General features: G+C 39.6%; 1 protein-coding gene across 2 annotated transcripts in view; it reads left to right on the top strand.

Moving 5' to 3' along the window:
* The window catches only part of plod2 (procollagen-lysine, 2-oxoglutarate 5-dioxygenase 2), a 27830-nt gene extending 17679 nt beyond the window's left edge, over positions 1 to 10151 (top strand). The window contains exons 9-20 of one of the 2 annotated variants that reach the window (XM_020602245.1): positions 1390 to 1515; positions 1603 to 1724; positions 2310 to 2414; positions 3777 to 3902; positions 4657 to 4798; positions 5561 to 5623; positions 6836 to 6949; positions 7415 to 7480; positions 7650 to 7754; positions 8644 to 8790; positions 8924 to 9049; positions 9194 to 10151. In XM_020602245.1, coding sequence (XP_020457901.1) covers positions 1390 to 1515; positions 1603 to 1724; positions 2310 to 2414; positions 3777 to 3902; positions 4657 to 4798; positions 5561 to 5623; positions 6836 to 6949; positions 7415 to 7480; positions 7650 to 7754; positions 8644 to 8790; positions 8924 to 9049; positions 9194 to 9349 — 1398 coding nt within the window. In that variant the 3' untranslated portion in view covers positions 9350 to 10151. The remainder of the gene's footprint in view (positions 1 to 1389; positions 1516 to 1602; positions 1725 to 2309; positions 2415 to 3776; positions 3903 to 4656; positions 4799 to 5560; positions 5624 to 6835; positions 6950 to 7414; positions 7481 to 7649; positions 7755 to 8643; positions 8791 to 8923; positions 9050 to 9193) is intronic. The other variant, XM_020602246.1, reaches the window with a different exon arrangement.
* Positions 10152 to 12878: the final 2727 nt, after the last annotated feature.

The raw sequence follows: 12878 nt of genomic DNA, 5'->3' as shown, positions 1-12878 counted from the left end.
ATATGTAGCCAAACTTTACTTCTTTCCTTATGGACAGAAACATACACAAGATCCCAGTTAATGCATTCTGTAATCCTTGTTTTTATCTAAATTGTTCTTGGAACAACCCTGTTCAAAAGTGGAACAGAATCCACCATTGCAATTAAAATAACATTCAGGTCTTCACGATGCAAATAACACAATGCTTATCAGAAAATATTAACACAAATTTATTGTAGTCCTGTAAGTAATTGTGCTTAAGTAGTTTAACTGTACTGGATTCAGAAACAGTTGCATGAAGAGTATCTGAGAAGGTTGCTCTCAGTGCCCTTCCATAACAAGTGCAGAAAACTGAACTTCTTAGTAACAGGCAGTGAAAGAGTTTCATTCCATTATGCCACTCTGTGTGACTGGGACAGAGACATCTGGAGGATCAGAGCATGGGGAAACACTGGTCACACAGTGTCTAGGACCTTCTTGTGGAGGGGAACCCAGTTCTGCTTGGGTCTTGGGACTGAGCCTATAGAGACACTGTGATCCCAGAAAAGAACAATACTGTGCCAACTTCCCTGCCTACTGCAATTTTGTATTTTCTGCTACGTGTTGCTTCTTTCTGCTTTAATAGATGCTTTAGTTATTTAGTTTAGCTTTTTACTTCCCTCTGTTTTGCCACTCCTTTCCCTTTTCTGCCTCTCCACCATCTTTCCACATCAATTTAAGCTCGCATTGGTTTGGATGCATGACTTCACCTTATGTCTGCAACACAGTCATTGTGGAACTTGCAAACTAGATGGTTCTGCTCAGATCCCTTTTCATCCCTGGCCCAAACCTTCGCTATGAACTGGTCATGAGGTTCAGAGGTCCAGACTATGCTGTGTGGGCTGGAGCTGAGTGCCATGGGAAAATGTTTTCTCCTCTCTTTTCTCCATTTCTGACTCTTATTTTTCTGAGCAGCCTTTGTGTACACGTACTGTCCTCTCAAATATTTACATGTGGCAGTCTGGGTTTGAAGTTAGATTTCCTGTAAAGCTGTTCATTTATGTGTCAGTCTTTAACATGTTTACATAGTGATCATTAGTTGTTCTGGTTTGTAGAGCCAAGTCCAGGCATTTTTGGCACAGTTCATGCTAATAATAGATGTTAAGACTTGAAATATATATATTTTAACATAGAACACTGCAGAAAATAATAGTTGGGATCACATCAGTTATATAAGTGCAAATAAGTGACATAAAGCAAAGAGAATGCTGGCATGGACACCATCAGAAACAACTTCACTGTATGTCTGACAAGAAATGTCAAAATCATCAATGATATATGTTAAACAGTTCTGCTGTTTATGATCAGTCTCTACTCTAAAGATCGGTTGTTTAAAATAGTACTAATTTATCTCTCCTCTAATCTAAACAGGAGTATCCGAGTGTGATGGTTGGAGTATTCATTGAGCAACCCACTCCATTTCTTCCTGAATTCTTCCAGAGGTTGTCGGCCCTGGATTATCCCAAAGATAAACTCAGATTTTTTGTCCACAACAATGTGAGTGTGCACAGCTGCAGCTCTGTCATATATGTCTCCTTAGATGTGACTTCTAATCCAGTTTATTAATACTGGCTCCCTGCTCAGGAGGTTTACCACGAGAAGCACATCCAGAGGTTCTGGGAAGAGAACAGAAATTTGTTCAATAGTTTCAAGGTTGTGGGACCAGAAGAAAATTTGAGCCAAGGAGAGGCCAGGAACATGGGCATGTATGTGTGGATCTACTCAAAATCTTTCATCTCTCAGAATCTTTTGTTTAGAGAAATGATGAAACCAGATTATGGCCCTGCCTAATAATAGATTTAAACTACTAAATTACTTTTACAGCGCTAACTGGCTTGATTTCTAGTTAAGAAAGCAGAGGAGTGGAGATGTGTTATGCATACACTGCAGTCCTACAGGTGTAATACGGTCCTATATGGACCTTATTCTCATCTGTAAGTATTAAGGAATAGTCTGCTGTCACAGTGATAAGTGACTCTGTGAGGTCTCATCACAGGGATCCCATCACATTCCCAGCAAGCCCAAAAGCATTGGTTAGGACAGCCCTATAATGACAATGCCTAAGATTTATGAACAGTCTCTAATCTTCCTAAAATCACATTATCCACTGGTGGGTCAAAGGTTGTTAGTAAGAGTCAGACTCTGCAATCGAAAATGACATCTTATACTTAGGTGCCGATAAATAGAAACTTGTGACTGTGATTACTTCTAAGTATGCCATTGACTCTAATCAGCTATGGCTTGAATAATCACTACTTTCTCTGCCCTATCTGTGTTTACAATTGCATTAGGGATGTTTGCCGTAAGGACACCACATGCGACTACTACTTCAGCATAGACTCAGATGTCATGCTCACCAACAGACAGACTCTGAAGCTCCTCATTGAGCAGAACAGGTAATCACACAGAGACTAGAATAGATGCCACGCTGGAAAGCTTTCAAAAACATACTGCTGCTGTGATCATTGAACCATTGAAGTCATCCCTCAAGTGGTAAAACCACAGGAACATTACAGCCGGGTGAATGGAAGTTTAAAAATAAGCCACTCTGGTGTCCTGTTTTTTGTCTGGCCACATGGACACAGAGAAGAAGTCTCTTGCAGTAACCCCATAATGCCACTTCGCATTATACAGAAAGCAAGCATTCAAAACCTTTTCCCCCTTCTGGTTGTGAAAAAAAAATCTTCCCATAAATCACATGTCACTGTGGCCGTGGCATGGCATTGACCTGTTGGAGGCATGCAAGCACATGCTTTTCTAGGATATTTAAAGGCAGCATGAGAATTTTCCAGTGGCACAACAACTACTGAAGGAAGATGCCAATTTGTCTCAACCATGAAATTTTTGAATTAGAAAACTTAATTATTTTAGACCTTCTCTTTTTTTTCATATAAATCACACAGAGACTAGAATAGATGCCACACTGGAAAGCTTTCAAAAACTTACTGCTGCTGTGATCATTGAACCATTGAAGTCATCCCTCAAGTGGTAAAACCACAGGAACATTACAGCCGGGTGAATGGAAGTTTAAAAATAAGCCACTCTAGTGTCCTGTTTTTTGTCTGGCCACATGGACACAGAGAAGAAGTCTCTTGCAGTAACCCCATAATGCCACTTCGCATTATACAGAAAGCAAGCATTCAAAACCTTTTCCCCCTTCTGGTTGTGAAAAAAAAATCTTCCCATAAATCACATGTCACTGTGGCCGTGGCATGGCATTGACCTGTTGGAGGCATGCAAGCACATGCTTTTCTAGGATATTTAAAGGCAGCATGAGAATTTTCCAGTGGCACAACAACTACTGAAGGAAGATGCCAATTTGTCTCAACCATGAAATTTTTGAATTAGAAAACTTAATTATTTTAGACCTTCTCTTTTTTTTCATATAATATGAAAGAAGGAAAATAAAAAAAAAATCTATTGGGTTTTGGGTTTGGAAGACAAAAGATAAACTGTGTCACTATATTTCATGCAAATACAAAGAGCAGATATGGGCTTTAAAAAGCCTGCTGCAGCATGTCCTTGTTTGAATTCAGCCAACCATGATGTGCAGGTCTAGTTTGTATTACACGCTTGTACAATCTGTTACTGACTTGGCAGTGATCATGTCTTTCCAGCAAGAGGTTGACCTCCTTGATGCAGCACACTGGTTTTAATATTAAGATACACAGTGCATTAGGTGGTTGGCTGTCTGTGAGATGTCACTGAGTTTTATCTGCTCTGACAGAATTACCATCTCTCCACTCTGCCTCCTGCAGAAAAATAATTGGTCCCCTTGTCACTCGTCACGGCAAGCTGTGGTCCAACTTCTGGGGAGCCTTGAGTCTGGATGGCTATTATGCTCGCTCTGAAGATTATGTCGACATTGTGCAGAGAAAACGTATGTAAGTCACAAGTGTACTACGAGCACATGCGGCTATGGCTTTGCACTTTTATAACTCACGCACCTGTATGTGAGTACTGGATCTCTCAGTACGTCCGTACTGAAACAGTTGAAACCCATGTTTAGCCATAAACAACAAGACACACAAGATGCCCTAGCTACATCTTAGAATGCACATGTAAACAGTGATTAAAGTCACGATCAGACCTGCACAGTGATTTAGCACTGAGCATCCAAGCCTGAGATGTGAAACAGCCACAGTCAAATTAAATTAACTTCTCTCTGAATGACTTTTTATGGGTAAAAAAAAAAAAGATGAGATGGCATCCAGACTGCACAGAAGAATAAACATTTACCTGCCACATTGGGGATTGCAGGTTTAATCACCCATGAGCCTGCAAGAAAGGAACCAATGAGCGATCAGGCCTTTGTTGCTAGTTCCACAGGGTACCTGTGTGGAGGCGGTTGGGATCCTGGGACAGAGTGAACCTCCAGGCCAACAACGAATGTTTGTAATGACAGAGACTTAGTGTAGCAGAACCTGGGAGAAAAAATTAAAATTCAGGGGAAAGAAAATAGTTTGAATGAATAATACATATACATATTTTACAGTAGTTGCTCTGTAACAACTCCTACAACACACCTGTAGTCCTGATTGGCGTGAGTATTACCATAACAAAAACAAAAAATAAATGCACATGTTAAAGGCTGCTGCAAAATGAGCACTTCTTTTCTCTCTGTCTTGTTGTTTCTAGGGGTGTGTGGAACATTCCTTACATGGCACATGTATACCTTGTCAAGGGCAGTGCCTTGAGAAATGACCTTAAGGAGAGGAACATCTTTGTTCTGGAGAAGCTGGACCCAGATATGGCTTTGTGCAGAAATGCCAGAGAAGTGGTAAGAAAACCCAACCTCCCTCTTTAGGGAGTCAGTGCTGTATTGTAGTTACATAGTCCATGAAATATGAACTTAGGCACTTAAAGGGAAAGTTATACTAGAAAATGAAAGTCTGTATAAAGAAAAGATTCAGTAAAACTAGTGTCAAAATGCAATGAATCTTAACCGTGGCTAAAGTCAACAGCTCAGCGGAAAACAAAGATGACATCATGGCAAGTATATGCGGTTTGAAATGTCTGTCTGTCATCAAGGCATGATCCTTCTCTGTTTATGGTTGCTCTATGGTGTGTTAAAGGTCCTTGCACCACTTACTGCATATCAGTAATCCTTCACTTTCTGTTGCTCTCATTGTCATATGACCACAGGCAGTGCAAACTGCAGTGTCTGGCTGGCTAGCCAACAAAAGTTATCTTGTCTGTTTTTCTCTCCACTTCTAAACATACTATATACTGTTTATCCAGTAGCACTTAATATCACTCACATGTCCCCTTTGCTCAGCACTAAACATCTACCATGCCTGATCCAAACTCTGTGTACTTCTGGATTGCTTGGACTGTTCCCCAGCTTGCATTCCTCCCATGATAATCCACAAAAACATCAGCTTCAGAGGGAATCTTGCTCCTTTTTCATGCAGGCGAATTTCCTGTCCTCCTGAGTTGCTATGTATGTGACATACTGTATATTTCAGCTGTCACCCTGTCTCTTGTTCTGAAACAATGATTTATGTTATCCTATTTACATGATGCTTCTCCTTTATTTTAGACCAGTCACAGAGAAAAAGACTCCCCTTCTCCGGAATCATTCCATATGCTCAAGCCCCCAAAGGTTTCCATTGTTTTAATTATTCTGCTTTCTGAAACATCCTTTTCCAATGGGTTAGCACTCAAAAGCTTTGTATCTGATTTGGTCACAGATTTACTGACCCCATTAAAGTTAAATTCTATAAATGTGTTGGTTTTTCACTTCAGACATACTTTCATTACAGAGTGTTTTATACACTGCATTCTCCACTGGGAATGACAGTACATGGACACTGTCAAGTATTTCAGACTGGACAGAAACATATTTACAGAACATGTTTGTTCAGTTGCTGTCTATGTTCTTACATGAGAAATTAGGACAGTAGCAGCTCTTTGGAAATTGATGTTGATTTTGCTTGTGATGACTTTAGGTCTAAAAGCAGACATGTCAAAGTTAGAGAAAGACCTATTTTGTGTCCTGTTTTATAATCGCTTGCAAGAAGAGATCACGGAGGAGAACAAAGTCAGTCCACATGCAAGTCCCCTGTCCTGATGCTTTATCCCGAACAGCCAAAACTCACAGCAAACACTTATAACCAGCTGCTCCCTGTAAACATAATGACTGATCTCAGACTAGGCTCCAAAGATAATTATTTTCACTGATGCAAACCACCTGGTCTAAATCACAGCTTTCACAAGATGATTTTAAACGTCATCAGTTTGGAATCTTACACCAGGGGTATTACCAAACCATTCCTAGTTCATATTTTATGTCATTTCCAAAGCCTAGTCTGATAACGAGTCCAAAATCCCTACATAGCACCCTCTCCAAGCTTCACCGTAGAGGTAATATCATTCCTGGATTTGCTTTGTCCCGAGCTGACCAGCACCCTTCTGTTCCTGCCCCACCCTGTCCTGTTCCAAACCCACCAACCCCCCTGCAGTCCCCCACCCATAAATAATCTTGGATTATTTATATGGCGTCTGTGTCTATTTTGGTTCTATCCAAGTTAAACATACTTGATTTCAGTGTGTTAAAACACACTTAAATCAGACTATTTTACTTTTTGTGCAAATGAACAGTTTGCCACAAATACCAGTTTTTATGCCTGTGCTAACCACTGATGAATGTTCTTGTTATAAACATATACCATAATCATAACTGCAGTTTGCTTATGTACTGTGGATTTTTGTGTATTATGGTTATGCAGATATGGTTCAGTTATAAATCCTGTCTAGAAGACATTACAGAGAATTTTATTGCAAGACTGACTGAACTTTTTCCTGTTTGCTCCAGGGAGTCTTCATGTACATAACAAACCGTCATGACTTTGGGAGGCTCATTTCCACAGCCAATTATAACATTTCTCATTATAACAATGACTTGTGGCAGATATTTGAAAACCCTCTGGTAAGTTATTATGATCTCTCATTATTCTTCAACCACAAAAACATTTATTTATTTATTTTTTTCCAAAAAGCTGGAATAAACAGTGGCCACCTGTTAAGGTTATTGGCAGTAAAATTACAGATGTAAGAAGTGCACAGTTTTGAGAATGATGACTTCAGAGTGATAAGACTCCTGACTGATAAGGCATGCTGAGACCTGCCTTGTTGGAGAAGGTATTGGCTCTATGAGGTATGCAGGTCAGCAGAGAGTTCAAAAACTGTCTACTAATGGTAAATGGTCTTATACTTGTATAGCGCCTTTCTATGCTTTTACAGCACACTCAAAGCGCTTTCACATTATTCGGCCATTCACCCATTCGCACTCCCAAGCACTCATGCATTCACACACCGGTGACATCACCGGGAGCAACTGGGGGTTCAATGTCTTGCTCAAGGACACCTCATCTGAAATCCTTTCTCCTTGCAGGACTGGAGAGAGAAGTACATCCACCAAAACTATACTCAAATTTTCACTGAAAACTACTTAGAGGAGGTTTGTGTTTACTCTGTGTGTATCTGAATGTGTTATTCTTGTTCAGAGACTGAACAAGAATAACATAATACCAAAAATCTAAAATCCTGAAATCCCAACAGCTGTTTTTTGTAATAGCATATATGTGACTCAGGTCTCAGGAGTGTCTTTGTGTACGTGTGTGTTGCAGCCTTGTCCAGATGTGTTCTGGTTCCCAGTCTTCTCGGAGAAGGCTTGTGATGAGCTAGTGGAGGAGATGGAGCACTATGGTTCATGGTCAGGAGGCAAACATGAGGTATGTTCCTGTTACATTTTCTCTGTAATCAACACATGTACTGATTTTTTTTCCTGTGGTTATGTTTACACATCTAGGACAGTAAAGTACTGTACGTTTCATTTATAACGCATGCTAGCAGCTGTGTGAGACTGGGATTAGGCACAGCTGGAAACTCCAGAGCTCACTGTGAACAGTTAGTTATCGAGTTAGTTATCATAATAAAGATGATTTGTTTGTGTGTTTTAAATAATCACAACCAGACATAAATAAGAAAAAAGTGAAAGTAAGGAAATCATTTTGTCCTCATGCTGTAAACTTCATTGCAACACCCATATCGTTGTTGTCTTTGTTAGCTGGGTGAGCTGTGACTTTCAAGCTACCATTAACAGCCATCTGGGAGCATCAGATTATAGCCAGATGTAGTGAGCAGTAAGTGGAATACTCCTCTTAAGCTATTTTAGGATATGCACCATCATACACATGACTGGTGTTCAGGGGACTTGCACACACATGCTTAATTTTTTTACCTTCATCTCCAGCTCCACTTTTGAAATATAATGAAATTAAAAGGCTATGCTTCTCGGTTTTGTGTTTGTGGTGTCTAACTCATGTAGCCCATCTTATGTAGTTTGGCAGTGGTAATTAATGTGTTTAACAGTTTGCTTGGAAGACTGAATAAGTACAGACACTGACTAACTCTGTTCGGGAGAACACTGAGCTGGTTGGGTCATTAAGCCTCATGCAGGCAGGCGACCCTGCGGTTTGAAAGACACACATCTACGCGCAGACACATCATCATCATTACTGAAAACTGTGGCCACACACACTGAGATAGTGGGTCATTTGTTCCATCGTTAATCACATTGCACTGCGCTTTATTTCATCTTATTTTTCTTCTTTTGCTCAGGACAGTAGAATTGCTGGAGGCTATGAGACCGTGCCAACAGACGACATTCATATGAAGCAAATCAGTTTTGATAAAGAGTGGCTACATTTCATCCGAGAGTTCATATCGCCTGTCACGTTGAAGGTTTTCTCTGGCTATTACACTAAGGTTAGTGGGACGTCATGAAGAAATAACAGGGAGATGTTTCAGTGACTGAAAGGTTTTGGAATGGGTTACCGTATATTTTGGAAGCTACACCGACTGTCACGTAACTTGACATATTTATGTACGTTCATCGTAGGGTTATGCTGTAATGAACTTTGTGGTAAAATACACGCCTGGCAGGCAAGCGTTCCTGAAGCCTCACCATGACACATCCACCTTCACCATCAACATCGCCCTCAATAACAAAGACAGAGACTTTCAGGTGAGGAATTGCATTGAGGGTAAGGAGTTGGGCAGATATTAGAGTGGAATGCCATCTGCATTTACCATGATTTGTTTCACAATTATCAATCCACGTTTTACAAGAATTTGTACAACCACAGTTACTTTCCCGTCTCCTTTTTAGGGTGGAGGTTGCCGGTTCAATAGGTATAACTGCTCCATAGAGTCACCGAGGAAAGGCTGGAGCTTCATGCACCCAGGACGACTGACTCATCTCCACGAAGGCCTGCCCACCACCAACGGCACCCGTTACATCGCAGTGTCCTTCATTGATCCTTGAACCGTCTCATTATACTGTAAACTAGACTTGCTTCTTGCTGATTTCTGTTATTTTGGTTTTGTCATTTCACACATTGTGCCCCAGATGTTTCGTCTATGCAATTCTTACTTAAATAGCTGCATTTAAAGAATCTCGGTCAAACAGAGTGTAGAGTGGAAGGAGAAATGCCAAAATTAATTCAGAGTTTACAGTAGATACACAAATATGAAACGTATGCTAGCAGGGTACAGGGCTGCTCTTCTCATTTAAAACCATTTAGATTTAGATCCTGGCAGGGATTACTGGTGCTGTAGCTTCTCCTGATTTTCACAATACTAATTTAATGTTGTCATGGTAAATGTTATTAATACATACTGGTGGCTTTGTTAGCAATTAGCTGTACCATGCTAGCATGCAGATGTGTGCATCTATGCAAGTTTCAGGTAAAATGTCATTTGTATACTGTAAAAACTCATCATTCCTTCAACAGCTACTAATGGTGCTCAGCCTTACATGTTTCTGCAACTGAATTTTAAAACTGTTTTTGGGTGTAAGTTATTTTTCTAGTTCCACTTAAAGTTTAATTTGTGCACAATGATAAAGAAATTTATTATTGTAACTTTGCACACCAGAAATAACAGTAAGCCAGCAGTGTTCGGTATGAATTCTGTTTGACTGAAGTTCTATTTTCTGTCATACTTGAAAAGTTTTTCTTCTTTCCATTTTGGAATTTGTCAACATGCAACTTTCCTGAAATAATTTCTGCAAAATTGGTTCTGAGAGATGTGTGAATGAAATTTGAAAATAAGCAAAAGTTGTTTAAGTTATTGTCAAAATTTAATAAAAGTCTTTAAAATACATGTATCCTGACTACATTTTTTATTATGATTTATTATTTTCATCATCAAAACATCAGTAATGTTTCATTTAAAGCACAGTCTAATCATTCTCTTTTTGAGATTCTTCACAGAGAAGCAAAGTAGTGTCTGGAAGTGATTACTCACAACTGCAGACAGGCTTCCACTATGTTATCACTGTTATAGTTTCATATTCCAAGTTGTTCTCCACTCAACATGTCACCTGGAGAAACAATCCAACCTGATCTGGAGGGGAGTACTGCTCTGCTGCAGGGACTAGCACTGAGATGTTTGGGATGTGGAGTGATGTGATTTCTCAGTGCAAATGTAGTCCAGTTTACCTTAGGGACTGAGTGCAAACATGTACAAGTCAAAGGTCATTTTCTTATCCCAAGTGGCAAATTATTCTGCTGGTAGTATATGTCAACACGTACACACAAGCAAAAAGAAACAGTCACACTAAAGGTTATAATGAACTTTGCCCAATCATATATTACATACACTTGATCACAGAGATAAGCTTCTGTTAATGTGCGAAATTGATACATGCCGACCATTTTAACCCTGTGATGTATCAGTTTCTCAAGTAAAACATCTTTTTAGTTGATTCCACAACTTTTTTGATTCCACATCATTAGAAAAGTCTATGAGGGTTAGTGAAATACCTTCAGAATTTGGGTGAGTGTTATGAAATAATGGTGCAGGGTTATCATGGTCTGCAATTATCAGTTGTGCAGATTAACCAAAGGTTATCTTTTCTAGTGATCTTTCTTACACACAGCATCCACCTGCGGTTCAGGTAACTTTGTGAAAGTTGTGCAGATGGGGTTTATGAGACTGGTGACAGAACAGAGAAGCCTACACAAAACATGTCATCCCCTAGAAAGGAGCATCGGCACAGTGATTTATAAATCTGAATGCTGGTAAACTCTGATCATACTGGAGACAGATATACAAAGAACTGTGATTTCTTTAGCAGTTCCAAGCTCCTACGTGTAAATCTCCCTAACTAGGCACACTGTCCTGTGAAGCCTGGATGAAGACTGAATGTCTGACTATCTGCTATGAGGCAGAGAGGAGAGAGCAAGGAGATTTAGGTCAGCATGGGAAAAAGGCTCTCAGCTGCTCAAAGAGCCCTTTGTGGCCGTCGTTTACCCTGGTCAGCCCTGTGTCCAGACCCTTTGAAAGGTAACATTGATCCCAGCCAGGCATGCCGGAAAACCTGCATTCCTCACAGGCTCTCACAGTTATGCTTTTATCAAAGGGCTGTAATGGAAAGAAGTGTTTCAAGCTGGATTTATCTCAAAAGTCAGACAGCATAAAATAAAATGAGTATTTCAAATGCAGAGGAAGGATGTTTTAGATACTTTTCCTCCTTTGTTTTATAAAAGACAGCTTTTAGTTTTTACAGTCAAAGCCGATCATACCAGGATGCCACACGCTCCCTGTTTAACCCAGTGAACACCCACGCTTAGGGTCAGTGGAGCTACAGATAGGAAACAGGATCCCATACCAAAGTAAATCTAAGTCTGCCACTAACTACAGGGTGCCCTTTAACATATAGCAATTTAGCTATTACTGCAGCACATACTCTGGTCCTGACTAAACAAAGGATTTAAAGTAAGTGTTTTGCAATAATGTAAGAATGCAACTACCAGAGTCCAGTTTGTTGTTTGTACCGTAAATACAGTCATACTAGGTGGCAGACATGAGCAGTTTCTAGCTTTAATTAGTGTGCACAATTTTTCTATTTTTATATAGTCACATATAGCCTATACTACTTGGTAAGTACTGTAGCAAGTACCACAGTACAATAGCAGTTTTATGATCTGGTATCTACCATACAAAATTTAAAAAAGACTTTTCACTGGTCTTTGAAGCTATTTTATCTTTGGCTGCTTTTAATACTAAATGCTTTACTAATGCTCAAAAAGAAATGTGTTTTAGATTTTTTCCACCCAGGCACTGTAGGTTTGCCAAAGTTAGTCAAACTGGAGAAAATGCAGCAGTTTAAGCTTTTTTTGTGAGACTTTTTTAAAATAAAAATGCTTTTGTTAATCATAATAACGAAACATATCACCCATTATAGTGATGTAGCTAATTGATGGATTTTTAAAATTTTTTTATATTTTTTAATAACGGTTTATAGGACAAACAAGCCTTCAGCAGTTAGTGAGATCAGTGGGTGGTTCATTGGTCTTTTCAGAGGATTTGGTGAAAGTAAGACTATAGAATATTATCAGCATTATACTATAAGTTAAATAAAAATATACACCACCATTGAAAACTGTCAGAGGTTTGCACACACACTGAACTCACTTGCTGAGTAGAAGGCAATACAACTTGTTTATCCAAGAGGCTTACAGAGCAGGCCAACTATGTGTGTGTCTTATATGCAATCTATTGCACGGTTAACAGGACATTTTTCAAATTATGTGTGGAAAAGAGGGTGGAGGTGTGTGGGGGTACCCGGGTTCAGGCAGAGTGCAATTGTGAGTCAGGCATTGGTGGAAAAGTACTGAGATCGAACACATTCACAGCGAGGATACATTCAGTGCAGCTCTGCATACGCATTTAGTGGGTGAGTTTTTTTTTTTAACAAGTTTAGTACAAAGGACATTAAAATTATTAAACTTTCATCCATGAAAGTCAGAAATATTTGAAAGTTTGAAACAAGACACCTTCTGTGCAGT

The sequence above is a fragment of the Monopterus albus genome, unplaced genomic scaffold (assembly GCF_001952655.1).
Source record: "Monopterus albus unplaced genomic scaffold, M_albus_1.0 scaffold55.1, whole genome shotgun sequence".
NCBI lineage: Eukaryota > Metazoa > Chordata > Actinopteri > Synbranchiformes > Synbranchidae > Monopterus > Monopterus albus.
Note: the sequence above shows the minus strand (reverse complement) of the source record. Positions and strands in the feature narration are given on the sequence as shown.